Source organism: Piliocolobus tephrosceles, chromosome 10 (assembly GCF_002776525.5).
Source record: "Piliocolobus tephrosceles isolate RC106 chromosome 10, ASM277652v3, whole genome shotgun sequence".
NCBI classification, from domain to species: domain Eukaryota; kingdom Metazoa; phylum Chordata; class Mammalia; order Primates; family Cercopithecidae; genus Piliocolobus; species Piliocolobus tephrosceles.
In genome coordinates this window covers 12,528,447-12,549,139 of record NC_045443.1, presented here as the reverse complement: position 1 = coordinate 12,549,139, position 20,693 = coordinate 12,528,447, and the positions used below count along the sequence as shown (strand labels likewise).

Below are 20,693 nucleotides of genomic sequence, written 5' to 3'. Positions count from 1 at the left end.
AAAAAAAAAAAAAAAAAAAAACAAAAAAAAAAACAGATCCCCCAAAGATGAAAATTTTATAATCTTCCCTAACAGTACAGTTCTTTTTATTAAAATTCAGAAGTTAAAGTCTTTACACACAGTAACCACAAGACCACTCATGTTATTAGTCTTTTGTTTTGTTTTGTTTCTTTGAGACGGTGCCTCACACTGTTGCCCAGGCTAGAGTGCAGTGATCTTGGCTCACTGCAAGTTCCCCCTCCCGTGTTCAAGCGATTCTCCTGCCTCAGCCTCCCCAGCAGCTGGAACTACAGGCACCGGCCACCACGCCCAGCTAATTTTTGTATTTTTAATAGAGATGGGGTTTCACCATGTTGGCCAGGATGGTCTTGATCTTCTGACCTCGTGATCCACCCGCCTCAGCCTCCTAAAGTGCTGGGATTACAGGTGTGAGCCACCGTGCCCAGCCTATTAGTCTTGTTTTTTTAATGAAGTGCCACCAAAACATGTTGAAAGCATGTCACAGAAATTTTCTTGAGAGGATTATAATGTTTCCCGTTTAAAATGCTGGGCTTTTTATATTATTGCATTTAACCCTCATAATAGGATTAGGAAATATGTTTGCTCTGAGCTAAGTCACTTACCTGAGATTATGTCACTGACTTCAGAGCTGGTCAGGGGCACAGATCAAATGTAAACACAGGCTGCTGTAATTTTAAGTCCCATGCTTATATTACACCAAACACGTCCATCTTCTGGAAAAAGGAATTTTCTATAGCAGGCTGTTATGAAGGGCTGACAAATCTTAAGTCTATTGAGTCACAATTGAGAATTTCTTTCCCTGCTTTTTCTGCAACATCATCTATACCAGTACCATCCAACAGAAATATAATGCAAGTCACATACATAATTTAAATTTTTCCAGTGTCCTTTAAAAGAAGCAGGCAAAATTAATTTTAATGTTTAATAATAACATATTTAACCTAGTATATCTCAAATAATATTTCAGCATGCAATCAGCATACAAAATTATTGAGATATTTTGCGTTCTCTTTTTGTACTGAGTCTTTAAAATCTGGTGTGTATTTTATACTTACAGCACATCTCAATTTGGAGTAGCCACATTTTAGGTGCTCAGTGGCCATGTGTGGCTTGTGGCTACCTTATTGGACAGTATAGGTCTCAGCATGTATTAATTTTTACTGATGTTTTAAAGACACAGTTCTTTTGTAGAAGACCATAAGAAGTCATTGGTACCAAAAACATACTTTTATTTTCCTTTTCCCTCACACTCTACTTTTGTTTCTCAGAGTGTGTTCTTTCATCCTCTAGTCTTTATACTAGTGCTAAAAATGGGAGCAGCTTGTTGTACTAAATGAAAATCATCTGCTGATGCCCAGTTCATATTTGAAATGAGTGGGATTTGAGAAAGAATCTCTGGTGATTCTTGATTGCTTTTCTCTAATATCAGTTACAATTTCAAATGCGGACTTTTGTTCATATTTAAATATATGCAGTGTATGATGGAATTACCTATCGGGAGTAGTTATTAAGCAGAAGTGTATCTGAGGTGAACCACTGTAGCTTCTTTTCTAAAGGAGCTCTGTTGCCCGCTCCTTCCCCATTTAAATAATCTGCTTCAACATTCTTTGTGTAGCTTGTTATTTCGGCCTCTTAACATGCAAAATTGGTTTTCCTAGGCTTTCTTATTGTTCTCCCTGGTGTGCAGTAGGAAGACTGCTCCTTTCTCTGTTGTTTTCTTAGAAGAGTTAGGCAACAAATAGCCTAAACACAATATAGGCTAAGAATGCTTTCAGGGTTTCCAGTGGAAATATATGATCTAGGAACACAAAAGGCTGTCAAAATAATCAGTAAAATATTTCTCCAATGTCTATTATGTCACTGTATGTAGAACACCATACAGTGTTCAAGTGGGTTGGTTAGGCAAGACCTATTCATTAAACAACAATCCACATGACAAGGTGACTACAGTGTCCCTCCCAACACGGAGGCAGCACGGCATAATGGCTGAGAGCCAGCTTTGAGGGTGGACAGTTTTGCATCCCAGTTCTCCACCTTACCAGCTGTATCACTTTAGCTGTTACTGCCATCTCAGTCTCTTTACCTACATGCCATAATAACTCCGGCCTCCTGGTGTTCATGTAACATTCAAATGAAATGGCATATGCCAAGCACAGTTCCTGGTTTATAGGGACACTTGTCACTGTCATCTTAGGGTAGACTATGTAGCATACCAGGGTGAGTAGTAGATAGTGCGTTTTGTTGTTTGAGGAAGGCTTGATGGAGTTAAATAGGACTTGAGGCCAGTTTTGAAGTCAAATGGGTGGGCATATGCAAAATTAGTCATGGAATTGACTTTGGAAAGAAAAATTACAATTCTTTTATCTAGAATTGCAATGCCTGTGGGTATTTAATGAGATCTCTGTCCTCAGCCTCACTGAACATAGAGAATTTGACCAAACAGAGCAGTTTCATTAAGGACATATATTAATCTGTTCTCTCTGTATTACTTGACAGTCTGCATCAACAGATGATAGAACTCATATTTAGAAATTATTCCGACTACAGGAGAAAGTTTATTTCAGGGATAGGAGAGAGAAAGTTTTAAAGGGAGAAAAGTTGTGAATGGAAATCATAGTAATAAAATTAAATTTTTCTTGATTCACAGATAATCATTTTTGAAAGTTTACTCAACTGTGTGTTAAAAGTAGAATCATTTTGTTAAATCCTTCGGGGGAGTTATGTCTTCCACTTTGTAGATGAACCTCACCTGCTGTATTCAGTGTAATTTCCCTACTTAACACCAATTAGGAGAAAGGACAGTTTGGATTAGTGAAAAATACAGATCGTGGGCTTTTTTTTTTTTTTTTTTAATGGCTTTATTGAGATATAATTCACATACCATACAATTTACAAGCAATTTTTACAACAAGGTAAAATAAGAGAGCTAACATTTTAGGAGACTCTATATTATGTGTCAGGCACTTTATATATCCTTATACTGGCTTTACAAAATACACATCATTAGCCCTATTTTACAGGTGAGGAAAATAAAGCTACCGGAGGTTAGGTCACCTTCCCAAGATCACCCAGGCGATGAGTGGGTAATGCGCTGGGCTGTGCTCTGGTTTTTCTGGGGCCACTACCCATGTAGTCTACTTTATTCCATTGCCACACTGAGATTCCACACTAACCACTAATGAATTGTTTATAAGAAGAGATCCTTTAGGAGTTTGCTTTAGTAAATTGATCAGTCTTCTCAGTATGGCATTTGATAAAGTTCTGTAGCTTAGCAGTAAAACTCTTCAGCTTGATATTTAAGACCCTCTAGGACCTAATACCACCTTTTTAATTCTTACCTCTCCTATTCTCTTCCTCTGCTCATCCTCTTTCAATGTCTGGACACGCCTAGTGAGTGCACCCCAGATATTTCTGTTCTGTCCTTGGTCTTCATTCATTTTCTTTTTTTTTTTTTTGAGACGGAGTCTCGCTCTGTCGCCCAGGCTGGAGTGCAGTGGCCGGATCTCAGCTCACTGCAAGATCTGCCTCCCAGGTTTACGCCATTCTCCTGCTTCAGCCTCCCGAGTAGCTGGGACTACAGGCGCCCGCCACCTCGCCCGGCTAGTTTTTTGTATTGTTTTTAGTAGAGACGGGGTTTCACCGTGTTAGCCAGGGTGGTCTTGATCTCCTGACCTCGTGATCCGCCCGTCTCGGCCTCCCAAAGTGCTGGGATTACAGGCTTGAGCCACCGCGCCTGGCCCATTCATTTTCTATACTCCATCTGGAATGCCTCTACCGCCATCTGAGCTTCAGCTGACAGTTTTAGTTCCCATTATTAATAGTCTTCTCAGAATGCTTCCCTTTGTTTTTACCTGTGTTTTCCAATGCCATTTTGTTTATCCTGCTACATTATATTCATCGGATACCTCTTTGTATCATCATTATTTGTGCAACTGTCTTACATTTGCTAGTAGACTATTCATCCCTCAGTGGGAACACTTGCTTTTTTATGCCCCAGAGTACCTTGATGCACAGTAAGCCCTTGGTGATTATTTTTCAAAATGGTTATATCCTAATTTGTAACCAGTGCAACTTGTATGAAATGTACCTGTCCTTAAAAATTAAGTAAACACAGATTAATTTACTGTGTTAATTTACTCAGAAAACCTTCCGTTAATGAATTTGAGAAACTAAAAGTTTCAACCTAGGAAAAACAGTCTTTTATAAATTATGAAATGAATGGAATGTAAGTTAATTATATTTTATAGTGACTTGTAAAATGAAAATGTACAAGGAACACATATGAAGATTTCTCATTAGAAGATGCTAATAAACCAGTTACTAGATACTGATTTTAGTCAGCTTCAGGGATAAGGGTTCCTTCATGTATTCACCCAACAAATGCTTATTGAGCCTCTGCCATGTGCCAAACAGTGTTCTAGGTGCTGGGGGTACACCAGTAAATGAGACAACAATCTTTGCTTTCATTAGCTTACATCCTAGGAGAAAGAAACTTGATAGGAAGCATAATAAATAGGTAAATTACATAGTATAGTACAGTATGAGTGCTATGAAGAAAACAGGGTAAGAGGGCTGGGGAATACCTGTGAGGTGTGGGTTGTAATTAAATGGGTGATCAAAGTAGGCCTCATTGAGATAGAGGCATTTGAACAAACACTCGAAAGAGGTCAAAGAGTGAGCCATTTGAATACCTGGAGGAAGAGCAGTACGGGCAGAAGAAGCCACCAAGGCACAACACATGTGGTATGCTAAAGGAAGAGCGAGGCCAGTGTGGCTGGAGCAGAGTGAGCATGGGAGAGTGTCGTCAGAGAGGTAATGGGAGCAGATCCAGACAATACAAGACTTCTACATAGGCCTTGTAAAGACAGGAGCTTTTACTCTGAGAAAGTTCAGAGGGAGTCACTGGAAGGTTCCAAGCAGAGGAGCAACATAATCTGGCTTACATTGTTAGGATCACGTTAGCGTTTGTGTTGAAAATAGGCTGAATTTCCTACTGGATAGAAGCAGGAAGGCCGGTTAGGAGGCTCTATGGTAGTGTGTTGGAGTCAAGGTGGCAGTAATGGTGAGATTTGGGCTCTATTTTGAAGGTACAGCCAATAGGATTGGATGGTAGGGGTGTGTGAAAAAGAGGTGTCGAGGAGACTGGGAGATGCAGTTGCCGTTAACTGAGATGGAGTCTGTAGGAAGAGCAGGATCAGTTCTGGACATACTGAGTTTTCGAAATGCCTGTTATACTTCCAAGTGGAGATGTTGAGTAGACAGATGGATGTATGAATGAGGCGGGGGGATCCCTGAGGGAGGAGGTGTAAAGGTGGGAGTCATTAACATACAGACAGTACTTAAGAGGGGATCAGATAATTACTAAGAGGCAAAATATAGATGAGAAAAAGGTTGAGCCGTGAGCACTCCCACCCTGAAAGTCTGGGGAGTTGAGAATGACCCAACAAAGAATATTCAGAAGTAAATATTGAGGAAGGAAGGAAATCAAATAATCAGGAAGGCAAATAAACAATGTATTTTCCAGGAGGAAGGAGCAGTCAAGTGTGCCAAGTAGTACTTTAGGTCAAGGAAGATTAAGACTGAGAATTGGTCATTGGATTTAGCAACATCACTGTCCCTGGTGATCATGGAGCAGTTTTGGTAGAGTGTTGGGGGTGAGAGCCTAAATGGAGTGGGTTCAGGAGATAACAGGAGGAGTGGAGTTGGAGACACCAAGTAGAAGGGGTTCTTTCAAGGAATTTCAAGGAACAAAGATATGGGGTAGTGACTGGCAGGAGAAGCGAAGCTGAGAGGAGATATTTTTAAGGTGGGAGAAATAGTGGTTTGTTTGATTGCAGGTAGGAAGAATGATCCTGTGCAGTGCAAAATTGATGTAGAAGAAAGGAGAATCACAAAGCTATGTTCTTGAGCAAGAGGGGATGGATTTATTTAGCAAGCAGAGGGACTGGCCTTAAGAGTGTGGACAGTTCATCCAGAACAACAGGTGGGAAGGCAGAGTATCTAGGTGCATTTGCTGGGAGATGGGTAAATGTGGTGATGGAAGTCTATCAAAATTTGCTTCTGACTGTTTCGATTTTTCCATTGTAGTAGGAAGCAAGATCATTCTTCAGCTATGAGTGAGGATGAGTGGGGACATAGAGGGAGTTTGAAGAAAAAGGGAAATGGATAGAATGGCATATGGGAAAGAGAAAAAGTGAATGGACTGGGGAAATACAGTGATTGCTGAGGAGTATGAATTGAAAGTGAGATCAGGTAGCACTGTGGAGTGTTTTTCTCTGGCCATGTTCAGTGGCATGGGCAGTGCTGACTAGGTGGAGAACTAGATTTAACTAAGGTTGTAATCTTGCCAAGTGAGTATGAACAATTGATGAGGGCAGAGAAAGTTAGGGTAAAAGGAAAGGAGTGATTGTAATAACTGATGATAGAATTTACACTGGGCAAGGAAGGCAGACATCATGGGGATGAAGGACAGAGACTATTGGTAGATCATCAGACTGTAGGTCCTCCTGCAGGGGTTGACAGATTCTGGGTGTAGTGTAGTGTAAGAGAGAGTGAGCTGGAAAGTGAAAGAGTCATCCAAGAGTAGGGTGCGTGAGATCAAGATTATGGAGGGTTTGTGGTTATTGGTAGTGACAGAGACCAGGCTAGCTCTCATGGGAGTGAGTGCCCAAGATGAGGAGTTCAAAGAACTGTGAGGCCAAGGTGTTGGAAGGATCTTTGAAGGCCGGTGAAGAAGGATTATCTAATCAGTAGAAAGTGTGTATTTGCAGACTTAGCACAAAGTTGAGCTAAATATTTAACAGCATATGATGACTGCTCTCTAGAAGCTTAAAGATTGTGATGTTTAATTGTAGGACAGAGTAAATACTAAGCTGTGTATGTTTTATACAACATGCTGAAACTACACTGAATGAATTATATAAATATCTCTTTATAATTTAGTAAGAAGTCATTGACACATATCTATAAATAAAAGCAATCCTTATTCCACAAAAGAATCATTCTTCATAATTATAGTTCCAACTTAGTTTCACCATTACAAACAAAAAGATGAATCAGGTATGGTGGCACACGCCTATAATCCCTGCTACTCGGGAGGCTGAGACGGGAGAATCACTCAAATCCAGGAGTTCGAGGTTAGCCTGGACCACATGGTGGGACCCTGTCTCTTAAAAACATCAAAAAAATTAAGATCCCCTCCCAGCCATTTGTATGGAAATTCGTTTAAAAAAATTTTTTTTTTTAAATCAAGAGAGCAAGCTAACAACAGTTATAGGAAACTTTAGAAACTTTCTTAACCAACTCCAGAGATTCCACTTCATCTCTTCCCCATGTCTTTGGCAGGTGAATTCCTGCTGCATAAGTAGACTCTTTGCTGTAGCACGTCTGCCTCCACCATCTGAATGGCATACTTACCAAGAATCAGTTGTGTTTGTTCTTGAACTTGTTTAGGCCACTGGACTTGTTATTATAATTATGTATGTTAATTAAAATATGGTATACACTAATGAAATGTGAAGGAAGAGATGTTTTTCTGTGACCTAAGTTAGGTGTTTTGGAAAGATTCAGGAAGGACAGATTGATACATATATATAGATAGATATAGATATAGATATAGATATATATCTTATTCCACAAAAGAATCAGACTCATTCTTCATAATTATAGTTCCATCTCAATTTCACCATTACAAACAAGATGAATCATATATATATATATATATGTATATATATGTCAAATTAGGTGGGAATAAGGGAGCTGTAAAGTATTTGGGGGACGGTTATAATCTAGAAGGCTTTGGCACTGATAGTGTTTTACAAGTTCTTGCTCTTCTTTAAAAAATGAAAACTGTAAGTGGTAGATGCATTTAGGTGTGATTTGCTTAGGAACTCCAGTCAGCTAAACTAGAAAAGAAAAAGCTGTGGTCCTGCATCAGAAATCAGTGTGTTCATGTACATTTATTTGTTTTAAGTTAAAACAATGTTTTGAGTATGTATGTATCATTTTTAATGATTTCCCCCTTAACTGACTTTTTCCACTGACTACCAATCCAGATGAGAAGGCACTTATTTATATTTAATTTAGTAGCCAAATTATATTTAGTATTTAAGGATTTTTTTTTTTTTTGGTTTGTTTGTTTTAAAAACTGTGCTTGTTTTATTTATCAAGTCCCATCTTATTATTCCAAAAAAATTTTCAGGTAGCATCTGGATAGTAGATTTAATCAATAGATCTTTTAAGCTAAAAATTTTATAAATAAAGCCATTACATTATTTTTTTCTCAGTTCATTTTGCATTTAAAATATTTTACTAGCTGCATGTAGTAGCTCATGACTGTAATCCAAGCACTTTGGGAGGCCAAGGTAGGAGGATCGCTGGAGGCCATGAGTTTGAGAGCAGCCTGGGCAATATAGCGAGACTGTCTCTACAAAAAAATTTTAAAAAATTTGCAGGGGGCCGGGCGCGGTGGCTCAAGCCTGTAATCCTGGCACTTTGGGAGGCCGAGACGGGTGGATCACGAGGTCAGGAGATCGAGACCATCCCATCCTGGCTAACATGGTGAAACCCCGTCTCTACTAAAATACAAAAAAAAACTAGCCAGGCACGGTGGCGGGCGCCTGTAGTCCCAGCTACTCAGGAGGCTGAGGCAGGAGAATGGCATGAACCCAGGAGGCGGAGCTTGCAGTGAGCTGAGATCCGGCCACTGCGCTCCAGACTGGGTGACAGAGCAAGACTCCGTCTCAAAAAAAAAAAAAAAAAATTTGCAGGGAATCATGGCACATGCCTGGAGTTTCAGCTACTTAGGAGTCTGAGGCAGGAGGATCACTTGACCCCAGGAGGTCAATAATTGAACCCACATCAAAGGGTGGTTGTGAGAATTAAATGAGACAGTCCATTTAAATGCTTAATACAGTACCTGGCACATCGTAGGCATTCATTAAATGTTAGGTATCATTTTCTTAATCAGTACCATGTGTCACTGTATAATTAATAGGTCTCTAACCAAGGTACTCAGTAAATATTTTTTGACTTAATATAGGCTTAAGTTGTAATTTCTATAAAATGTAGGCTATTAAGGTTACTTGTCAGAAGTATACGTCGTTGTATTCTTTCTATGGAAAATCAATTTTGACAGTTCTTACTGACTTGCAACATGTTTTCTCTTAGAATTTCTTGTCTTTTGATTGTGTACAGTATATAACACTATTAGAGTCACCTCATTTCTCAGAAACTTCTGTAATATCTTCATTATTGAATTGAGTGGATAGGGATATTACTAATTCCTTTTAATTTAACATATCTGTAGTACCATTGGTGGAAAGGAGAAAAATGTAGTACTATTGGTGAGAAAGTCCTCAAAGGCTGATTTAACTCCAGTGACCTACTTCTGTTCTTACATGGGTGATCCTGAACCAGTTCCTGCACCCTGTTGTTGATCAGATAGTACTAGATACACTCAGCTTGGGTTCACACGTAGAAAAACAAATGTAACCTTTGCACATGTACAAAAGTTTAAAGGTTGTAGTAAACACCATTAAGATCTATGTAGCCTGATTGTTAACCTAACAGAAGCATGAGACCATCAGAAGACTTGGGCTCTGGCATATCTGAAGGGTGTTGGCCAATCTAAGAAATCCACCTAGTTCCAAAAGCTGTTTATTGACGTTGTCGTCTCAGAGATAAGAGATGGTTGCATACACAATCTATATTCTGTCCACGTTTTTTTGTTTGTTTGAGACGGAGTTTTGCTCTTTGTTGCCCAGGCTGGAGTGCGATGGTGCAATCTCAGCTCACCACAACCTCCGCCTCCTGAGTTCAAGCGATTCTTCTACAGGCATGCGCCACCACGCCTGGATAATTTTGTAGTTTCAGTAGAGATGGGGTTTCTCCATGTTGGTCAGACTGGTCTTGAACTCCAGACCTCAGGTGATCCACCTGCCTTGGCCTCCCAAAGTGCTGGGATTACAGGCATGAGCCACCGCACCCGGCCGTTGTTCACCTTTTATGTAAAATAAAGTATATTTATTGTGCCAAATGTAGTAAATGAAGAGATTAGGGAACTGGCATATTTCAGAAGGATAATATAGGAAGAAAATTGCCAATTTTCTTTCAGGTAGTTGGAAAAGATTTGTAGAAATGGTAGTATTCCAAGAGAAGGAAGAAATGACCAAGATGGCTTAGACTAAGATAATTATTCCAGGCTTGGAACATCTCCTGAGAGGCAGGAGGGGGATGACTAAATGAAACAGGTTTGTGTGGGCTTGCCTGCTAAATGGTGGATGGATGTCAGTTGAACAGATTCGTTTTGAGTGAAACCCTGTACCTGGGCTGAAGTCTGAAAACAAGACTCGGTCCAAGATCTCATTCATTATTTCATTACATAACAGGGGAGATGAGAATTATCTGTTAATGTTAACACACTATACTAGGTGCTTAATTAATGGTGCGAACAAAGTACTTTGGAAGGACAGGGAACTGAATGGTTAATTATGCATCAGTGAGAAAGAGTTCATAGATGAGGTTAAACAAAGCAGGAAAAGTGGGAAGAGTGTCTTCCGGAAGGAGGACAGGGCTTTCTAAGCACAGGAATGGTGTGAACAGAAGCACAGAGGATGGGTATACATTTGATGTTGGGCATGCTGTATGGGACCGGAGCAGGAAATGAGACTCAAGGAAATGAAAAGAATGTGGATAAAGCACCCAGCCTGGAGTTAACCATAACAGAGATTCCTCTAGTTGTTCAGAACATGGTTTGGAGAGAAAACCACTGCAAACTTCAAGAGCTCCTGGTGACTTTTTTGGTTATCTTGGCTGCTGAGCAGTGAGTGGGTATAGAGAGGAGAGGATCAATGGAAGAGGTGATTCCAAAAGGATTTGGCAGCCATTTGGATGAGGGTCATGGAGAAGAGAAAGGAGCCCCATTTTATTTTCGAGCTCAGCTGGCTAGGTCGATGTTACTACCCTAAACCAATTTGGGGATTACAGAGAGGAGGCAGGAGTTGGGGGCAGAACAGGAAGAAAGAGAGAATGTTTAGTTTCTGACATTTTCAATGTAAAGGGCCTGTGGAACATCCTGATAGCCAGTAGGTAGTTGGAGATATGGGTTGGAAATTTAAGAGGAGATACACACATACACACACATGCCATCAGCATGTAGAACTGGTAATTAAGGCTACAGAAATAAGTGCAGCCTTCAAAGAGAGTATTTAGAGTGAGAAGAATGACTAGAACTGTATCTTAGAGAACCAGCGTGTTCTGTGTGGGAAAAAAATGTTGTGTGTCCATATATTCTAAAATCGTATAAACTGTTGTTTTCTTTTGTATTCTTTGTTCCACTTCTCTCTGTAGTAATGAAGATAATAGAGACTTGAGTATATATATGAATGATGCATGGACTTCAAGCATATTATTTTAAATAGCCTTTGTTGTTCTTACATTTTTTTTTTTCTTAAAACTTGTCTCTATATGTCATTTTGCTGGGTTTTTGGACTTCACTGATCTGAATGAATTGTATTTCAAGGAAACTGGGCATTTTTATCATCGCATTAAACTTCACTCTTTCAGAATGATCATGTTTACCATATTATTAGTCACTTTAACTGCTCTTCCTCTCCACAGGAACTGATGCAGCAGAATGGGATTGGTTATGTGTTAAATGCCAGCAATACCTGTCCAAAGCCTGACTTTATCCCTGAGTCTCATTTCCTGCGTGTACCTGTGAATGACAGCTTTTGTGAGAAAATTTTGCCGTGGTTGGACAAATCAGTAGATTTCATTGGTAAGTAGCTCAAATAATATTACAGGTCCTGTGGGTGATCGTCTCATGTGTAGGTGGACCCCCTCAGCCCCCTTTTTTTTCTTTAGAGAAAAGGAGCCTATTTCAGAGATTTCAAAAGTCTGAAAACAACACGTGGTGCAGCTTACTCTTCTAGTGGTCAGGGTGACATGTGTGTCACACTGTCCCTAAGGACTGACCTTGTGACATTCTAGCTAACATTTAACACCACCAAGGTTAAGCTTCACAGGATCTGTAATTATATATTTGCAAGTGTTTGAAAATCAGTTAAGCTTTTAGGGTTAAATTCTTCCTCCAACTTTTTCAAATCCTGTAAAAGCCTTTGGGAAACTTTGGTAATATTCCCTGTTGCCTTGTTGCTATGTTTTCCACAGAGAAAAGTCAAATCTTGTGAAAACAAATCCCACTACATTTAAGTCTTTATGTCAGTGTGTCTAAGCCGGGGTCCACATGCCAGTAATTTCAGGTAGTATTTGATCTAATAGAATGTTGACACACACACACACACACAGTCTCTCATTTGGTCACTTCCCTGGCAGTGGTCTTGACAGTATCTCATCTGTGCCATACTTTGTTCTGCTTCCTGGGCCTGTTCAATTCTGGAGCTTCTCTGGCCCCTGGGTACTGTTGAGGCATTTTGGTGCCACAGGATCAGATCTGCTGGGTGGTAACTTGGTGATGTGTATTTGGAATGTGGCTTTAGTGGACAGTGGCTGAATAGAGGAGAAACACTATTAGCTCCTCAGTAACATACCACATGTGTGACTCTTGATGTTCCATGTAAGATTTTTTTTTTGAGACGGTGTCTCACACAGTTGCCCAGGCTGGAGAGCAGTGGTGCCATCTCGGCTCACTGCAAGCTCTGCCTCCTGGGTTCACACCATTCTCCTGCCTCAGCCTCCTGAGTAGCTGGGACTACAGGCACCTGCCACCACTTCCGGCTAATTTTTTGTACTTTTAGTAGAGACGGGGTTTCACCGTGTTAGCCAGGATGGTCTTGATCTCCTGACCTTGTGATCCACCCACCTCAGCCTCCCAAAGTGCCACACCTGGCCCTATGTAAGAAATTTTTTCCTCCCCAGTTACATAAGTTTGAGCATTCTAATCCATAATTAAATACTCTGAATTGGTTACCATAATTAAAAATAAAAGAACCAGTTCCTTTAAAAAAGTGGAATTGGCTAGGTGCATGGTGGCTCACACCTGTAATCCCAGCACTTTGGGAGGCCAAGTCGGGCGGATCACGAGGTCAGGAGATGGAGACCATCCTGGCTAACACTGTGAAACCCCGTCCCTACTAGAAATACAAAAAAGTAGCATAGTGTGGTGGTGGGCGCCTGTAGTCCCAGCTACTCGGGAGGCTGAGGCAGGAGAATGGCGTGAACCCGGGAGGTGGAGCTTGCAGTGAGCTGAGATCACACCACTGCACTTCAGCCTAGGTGACAGAGCAAGATTCCATCTCAAAAAATAAAAAAAAATAAAAATAAAGTGGAATTGGCCAGGCACAGTGGCTTATGCCTGTAATCCCAGCATTTTAGGAGGCCGAGGCAAGCAATCACTTGAACCCAGGAGTTCAAGACCAGCCTGGGCAACATAGCAAAACTGTCTCTACCAGTGCACCTGTGGTCCCAGCTATTCGGGAGGCTGAGGTGGGAGGATTGCTTGAACCGGGAGGTAGAGGTTACAGTGAGCCAAAATTGTGCCACTGAACTCCAGCCTGGGCAGTACAGCCAGACCCTGTCTCAAAAACAAAAATATGTATATTAAGCCCCATACTATAATTTTCACCTGTGAGGGGAATATTCTGTTTAATGCTTTTGGAATTTTGAGTAATTCCAACACACTTGTCTTTTTTCAAGATTTCCAGGTTGCTGAGGGTTTCATCTTCAGTTAGGATTCATTCTATGAAACATGTGAAGATAAATGACTTAGTTCACATTTAAATAATCACAAACAAATGGCCAGGTGGCTCATGCCTGTAATCCCAGCACTTTCGGAGGCCAAGGCAGGCGGATCACCTGAGGTCAGGAGTTCAAGACCAGCCTGGCCAACATATAGTGAAACCCGGTATACAAAAATTAGCTGGCCGTAGTGGCACACGCCTGTAGTCCCAGCTACTTGGGAAGCTGAGGCAGGAGAATCGCTTGAATCCAGGAGGCAGAGGTTGCAGTGAGCCAAGATCATGCCACTGCACTCCAGCCTGGGCAACAGAACAAGACTCTCTCTCAAAAAAAAAAAAAAAAAAAAAAAATCATAAACAAACCCCCACAAGTTAACACACACCCTCCCATTGTACTTCTAAACAACATTCAGCAAATCATTCAGTTTTTGCCTCTTTAAAAATAAGGCCGGGAGTGGTGGCTTACACCTGTAATCCCAGCACTTTGGGAGGCCAGTATGGGGGGATCACCTGAGGTTGCTGGAGTTTGTGACAGCGTGGCCAGCATGTCTCTACTAAACATATAAAAATTAGCTGAGTGTGGTAGCAGGCACCTGTAATCCTAGCTACTTGGGAGGCTGAGGCAGGAGAATCTCTTGAACCTGGGAGGGGGAGGTTGCAGTGAGCTGAGACCACGCCATTGCACTCCACCCTTGGCAACAGAATGAGACTTCGTCTCAAAAAAAAAAACAAAACCAAAAAAGTTATGGTTAATGTTCCCATTGCATGTCACAATGATCCAGAGACATTGGCTCTAATTTCAGCTAAAAATCAGATTTCAAAATCTTATCTAGAAAAGAACACAGTTTTCTTAAGTCATGACAGTGTGTAGGCTTTAAGAGACAAAGTTTAAACTTTAGTAGAAAAGAGTTAGAAGAGAGAATATGAATAACTTTGCTCCCAACTTATTTTCTCCTTTAATGGGAGATATTGGGGTTATCATGTCACTTTCATTCATACAAAAGAACTTTACTCTGTAACTTGGCTAAACACATACACACAAAACACATACTATAATGTATTTGTAATATCTGCAAATACTTATCAGTATTTCATTTGCTTGGTCCTGTTAGAGCCATCATCCTTATCCCACCCAAGTAATTCAAGGCAAAATCTCCAGGCCACTTTTTAAATTCAGCCCATATTCACTATAATTGCTAGTCTTCTCCTCCATGGCGTTTTAAGCCATGGTTAGTATGATGTACCCCCTTAATGACTTACAGGCTCATAGGGATTTTTTCTTTTCTTTTTGTTATTTAGATTAGATTTTGGTAAGTCTCTGGGTTTGTTGGAAGGACTCAGGTTTATGTGTTTTGTCGTCTTTCTTTTTAGTTAATGTGCTAGTAACAGAGTTTGCCCATCTGTACTATGGGATACTAATGAGGTGCCCCCAAACCCAGCTATGTATACAGCCTCTTGCTTCCTCTTCACTGTTTCCTGGGCTCTTACTCCAGCTCTCCCATGCCAAACTCGTGACTGCATGGACACAACATAGAGAGGTGATTAGGACCATGTATTTTGGAGGCAAACTGTCTGTATTTGAGTCCTTCCTACCCTGGTTATTAAGTGAAGTGGTTTGAGTAAGTTACTCAGTTTCTTGATCTGGAAACTGAAGATAATATACATACCTTATAGGAATACTGCGAGGATTAAAATAGATAATGTAAAATGAAAAAAAGAAAAAAAGTAAACCAAAAAGAGAAAATAAAAATAAGTAAAATAGACAATGTTATGTGCATTGAACACCTTGTAAAATACTGGACTCATAATGGGCTGTTAATAAATATTTTTAAAAGTGTTACCTGAAGTTTCTCCTTTTTTCTGTCCTTTGAGCTGGACTCTGTAACCCCTCTTAGTTAGGACTTCCTTCTTTTTAGCCTTTGTAACCTTTCATCCTCACTACATCTTTGCCCTTTTCATGTGCAGTTCTCTCTCCCCTTTCTTAACCTAGATTTTAGCCTTAATTTCAGTAATGGCCACCTGCCCATTTCCAGTTTTCATCATCATTGCCTTCTTGTTCTTTATTCAGAAACCTGAAGAGGCTCCTTAGTTTTGTACATTAAAAAGGTAGCCTTGGGAAGCGGAGGCGGGAGGACTGCTTGAGGCCAGGAGTTTGACACCAGCCTAGTCAACATAGCAAGATCCTGTCTCTACAAAAAAATTTTTTTAATTAGCCAGGCATGGTGGTGTGTACCTGTAGTCATAGCTGGGAGGCTGAGGCAGGAGGATCGCTTGAGCCTAAGAGTTCATAGTTACAGTGAGCTATGTTTGCACCATGGCACTCCAGCCTGTGTGAACAGAGCGAGACCCTGTCTCAGAAAAGAAATGTAGCCCTTAGCCTAACATTCCCAACACCCTCCAACACCTGCTTCCCGCCTTTGAAACCTTCTCTCTGGTTACTTCTCCAAGGCAGGATGTTTTCTGAGCACTTTGCTCAGCCCCACCACAGGGCTTTCTTGCACACATTTCCCTTCTCCTCTCTGCCAGGTCTGTGTGTATTAATTCCTTTGCTTGAAGACACAGTTTAGGGCTCATGTCTCCCAAGATGTGTGCTGATGAACCTCAACTCCAGTATAATCACTTGTTTTTTTCATTTTTAAAAGACGTCATCAAAAGAGTTGTGGTTATAAAAACAGTTGTAAGCACATTGCAGAAAATTTGAAAAACAGAGAAAAGGAAACCTATAACCTCAATGTTGTAACACCTGTTACTGTCATTGTTTTATTTCCTTCCAATCTTATTTTTTATTAAAATTGCTTTAAAAATGTGTATCAGCCAGTATCAGCTAGATGTCTACTATGTGCCTAGTGTTAAATCTTTTGGGGGATTGTTAGAAGCAAGCAAGATCCTTCTGGGTCCTTATAATCTAGTTTTTGAGATTATTTTATTTAATTTTATTTATTCTTTTTTTTTTTTGAGATGGAGTCTCGCTCTGTCGCCCAGGCTGGAGTGCAGTGGCGCAATCTTGGCTCACTGCAACCTCTCCCTCCTGGATTCAAGCAATTCTCCTGTCTCAGCCTCCTGAGTAGCTGGGACTACAGGTGCCCAACACCATGCCCAGCTAATTTTTGTATTTTTAATAGAGATGGGATTTCACCATATTGGTCAGGCTGGTCTTGAACTCCTGACCTTAGGTGATCCACCGACCTCAACCTCCCAAAGTGCTGGGATTAGAGGCATGAGCCACCACGCCCGGCCGAGATAATTATTACAATTAATGAGAGTATTGTCAACGTTAAAAAACAAAAACCCAGACTACTTCCAGTAAGGATTTGAAGCAGTTTTCAATAATAGGTTAGAACCAAAAGATACACATATTCTCACACATACTCATTAAAATGAGATAAAGGAGCAATAATCAAGTAATAAGGGGCTAGGAAATGTACAGTAACTGACAAAAAATCTGAATTGCTACTTCCTATTGAAATTGAGTAGAAACCTTAGCTTTGAGCTTCTTAGTAGCAGGGCAGAAGGGGAAGGAAACACTGAGAGTAACGTGGGGTAAATGATAGCTGAGAAGGAAGGGGATGCTGGAGGCACAGGAAGGCATGAGACTGTGTACATGAGTTTCTGTGTTATTTGTATAGCATACAATTCTTTGAGTGTTGCTTGGTATTCATTTGTTATTGTTTTATTGTGTTTGGTTTCCCTATCTAGAAGGAAGCTGCTTTTTGCTTGATTATTCATATACTACCCAAAACCTCTGTGTTGCTTTATATATGATGAATAATTGTTATATATAATAATCATTGCACTAGAAACTTGTATTTATAACATAGGCAGTGAGATTGAATAGCCTTGTATTATTTAGCTGCCAAAGCAAGATTCATTGCATATCTGATCATTTTAAGAATTTTAACACAAGGTTCAGTAGACTTTTGGTAGTATCTACCAAGAATGAAAAGGGGAGAATTCAGCTTCATGACTGAGCACACATGTAATTATTTAGAATTAAGGCAGTCATGAAACTGGCCAAAATGTTAGTAGCTTCCAGGCTGTGTGGAATAACCTCATCCCCTGCCACATGTACATACTGTCAAGCCCCTCAGCAGTGAGAGACGGCAGCACTGCCTGGATTTCCCTGCTGCTTTGGTTCTAACAAAGTGTCCCTGAGTCCTTCCACCGTGTTGTGGGGAATTGAGATAATGCAATAAAGACAATAACTCCTGGGTATCAAGGAAGGGATAAAAGTTCTCTTGGGTCTCATTAAAGTGAACTGGTAAACCTGATTTATAGCATATACAAGGTTTTCTTCGGAAATTTAATAAATAAAGTTGAGCCATTTTATGACATACAGAAAAGTTGCCTGAAGAAAAATAAGGAGGCCAGGGGCATTGGCTCACTCCTGTAATCCCAGCACTTTGGGAGGCTGAGGTGGATGGATCACTTGAGGCCAGGAGTTAGAGACCAGCCTGCCCAACATGGTGAAACCCCGACTCCACTAAAAATACAAAAATTAGCCCGGCATGGCAGTGCACACCTGTAATCCCAGCTACTCTGGAGGCTAAGGCAGGAGAATCATTTGAATCCAGGAGGCGGAGACTGCAGTGATCCGACATCACACCATTGTACTCCAGCCTGGGCGACAGAGCAAGACTATCTCAAAATAGTAGTAAATAATATTAATAAATGTAATTATATCTCTTATGTAATCAGGGAAAAATTTGAAGTGTCACATAACAGGAATAAATTAAACATTACCCATATCGTAGGGGAAATTACTAACATAAGCCAGGAAACCTGAGTTAGTAACTGCTTATTAACAAACAGTTTTGGACCCCAGTTGTCCTGCTGGGGTCAGTGGTGAGGGAATTACCTTCCCCTGTCTCCTCAAAAGAATTTTGCAAGGATAAATATGATGTACACAGAGGAGATTTGCGTAGAGGTTTTCAGGTGGAAGACATTGAGTGAGTAAATGGAAACAAGATTTCACTGCTGAACAAAATTGTTAGTAGTGACCTTTCTTGCATTTGACTCATACAGAGAAAGCAAAAGCCTCCAATGGATGTGTCCTAGTGCACTGTTTAGCTGGGATCTCCCGCTCTGCCACCATCGCTATTGCCTACATCATGAAGAGGATGGACATGTCTGTAGATGAAGCTTACAGGTGAGGGCAGGAAAGTGTCTTCTGTGACTGGCTTTTCATTGGACCTGAAACATAAAGAATGATGAGGATGGGTGACCAAAATAAAGCAGGTCATGATTATTTTAGTCACACTTTTTACAGGTTACTGTGGATGATCTTGCAAAGGTTGGAAAAGAATGCTGGTTTACTATTTAGCATTAATTCTGCCCTCACATGTGTCAGATTCATCCTCAGCCACTTTCTGTGTTTAAGGAACAACAGATCCAGGCTGAGATCTCTATCCTGTTACATGAGATTATGGCTTTCCCTAAATGCAAAAGTATCCTTGGTGTAAATTTGCCTACGAGGGGGGAAGCTCTAATAGAATGCTCACTGCAGAGTCTCTCTTCTGCTTCGCACTTTGGATTGCTGGGAAGAAAAAGCCTAAGACATGCAAATATGAACCAGGTAACTGTCAGACTCCATTCTTCAGTAAAATGTCCCACATTCTAGAGTCGGCCAGGTTGTGTGTGTGTGATTTTGACTGGCTTGCCTCCAGTCTCTGATGAATCTGATTCCCCTGCATGTCTCGTTGGGTAGAGATGGTTCATTGTTATCCGATGAGGAATCAAAAATAGACTTATAGGGGCAGGCTTGATTGAACAGTTGCATTTTTTTTTTTTCTCAAATTGGAAAGTTTGGAAAACAGAAATGAGCTGCCCAGACACCATCCCACGTAAGTCAGGAGCCTGGAGGAGATGGGTCCTCTGGTCATCCGCATGAGCTCTCATGCCCCCGTTCAGGCCTCCCTGAAGTCCTCCTGCTCCATTTAGAAATCAGAAGAAAAGGCACCCTTATATCACGCGATGAAGTCTCATTATGAGGACCCTACATTTACTTACACTAGTTATTCTTGAGCCAGTTATTTCTAGTTTTGTGAATTTGCTTTAGGTTACTTGATTTCCATGTTTATTTTTTGTTTTTCTTGTTCCTTCTTCAAATGCAGATTTTCAGTGTAGTTGTACTCCTGCATCACCTGAAAAGTATCCATGAGGCGCAGGGGCTGCTGAAGAATTTGTCATCTCTGAGTCTTTATTTCCTCCATGAAACATGAAAGCCATCTAGTATTAGTTTTGATCCTTTGATGAATCTTTTTTAACATGGTGGTTACAAAAATGGACCCAGATATTTGACCAGCCTGGTTTTGAATCCAGCACCGTCATTTAGTAGCTGTGTGATTTTGGGCAAGTCACTTAAGGACTCTGTGTAGCTAGCTATTTGATGGGGATAATGACACCCACCTGATGATAGGGTAGTTCTGGGGATGAAATAATGATTCAATGCATAAGCCTAGTGCTTAGCACACAGAGATGACTTTGTCTTGGTCATTCTGTCTTGTTGACTATAAAAAGAAGTGTTGCTTTGATACTTTGATCATCTGATACCATTTTCTTTTTGTCATTAATTTTAAAATGTGAACTGTCTTGAGAAGCGACTGGTGACTTTGAGAGGGGATGACATTGGAAATTGAAGGAGAGTGGCTGTTACACTATACTTTTGATGGTAGCACTGGTGTGTGTCAGGGCTGTCCTTGGTGGTGAATAGTCATCTCTTGGCCAGGCACAGTGGCTCACACCTGTAGTCTTAGCACTTTGGGAGGCCAAGGTGGGAGAATCACTTGAGCCCAGGAGTTCAAGACCAGCCTGGGCAACACAGTGAGACCCTTTCTCTACAAAAGAAACTTTAAAAATTAAAATTAGCCAAGCGTGTAGTCCTGTAATTCCAGCCACTCAGGAGGCTGAGGCGGGAGGACTGCATGTGCCCGGGAATTCGAGGCTGCAGTGAGCTATGATCATGCCACTGCACTCCAG

At 40.8% G+C, this 20,693-nt stretch overlaps 1 protein-coding gene across 5 annotated transcripts in view; it reads left to right on the top strand.

Annotated features, from left to right (window-relative positions):
* The window catches only part of DUSP16 (dual specificity phosphatase 16), a 91,876-nt gene that overhangs the window by 67,065 nt on the left and 4,118 nt on the right, over positions 1-20,693 (top strand). For all 5 annotated transcript variants that reach the window (XR_002734535.1, XM_023226114.2, XM_023226116.2 and 2 more), the window contains exons 5-6: positions 11,641-11,800; positions 18,741-18,864. Coding sequence is in view for 4 of the 5 variants with exons in the window: in XM_023226114.2 (XP_023081882.1) it covers positions 11,641-11,800; positions 18,741-18,864 (284 nt within the window). In the remaining variant the exon portion in view is untranslated. The remainder of the gene's footprint in view (positions 1-11,640; positions 11,801-18,740; positions 18,865-20,693) is intronic.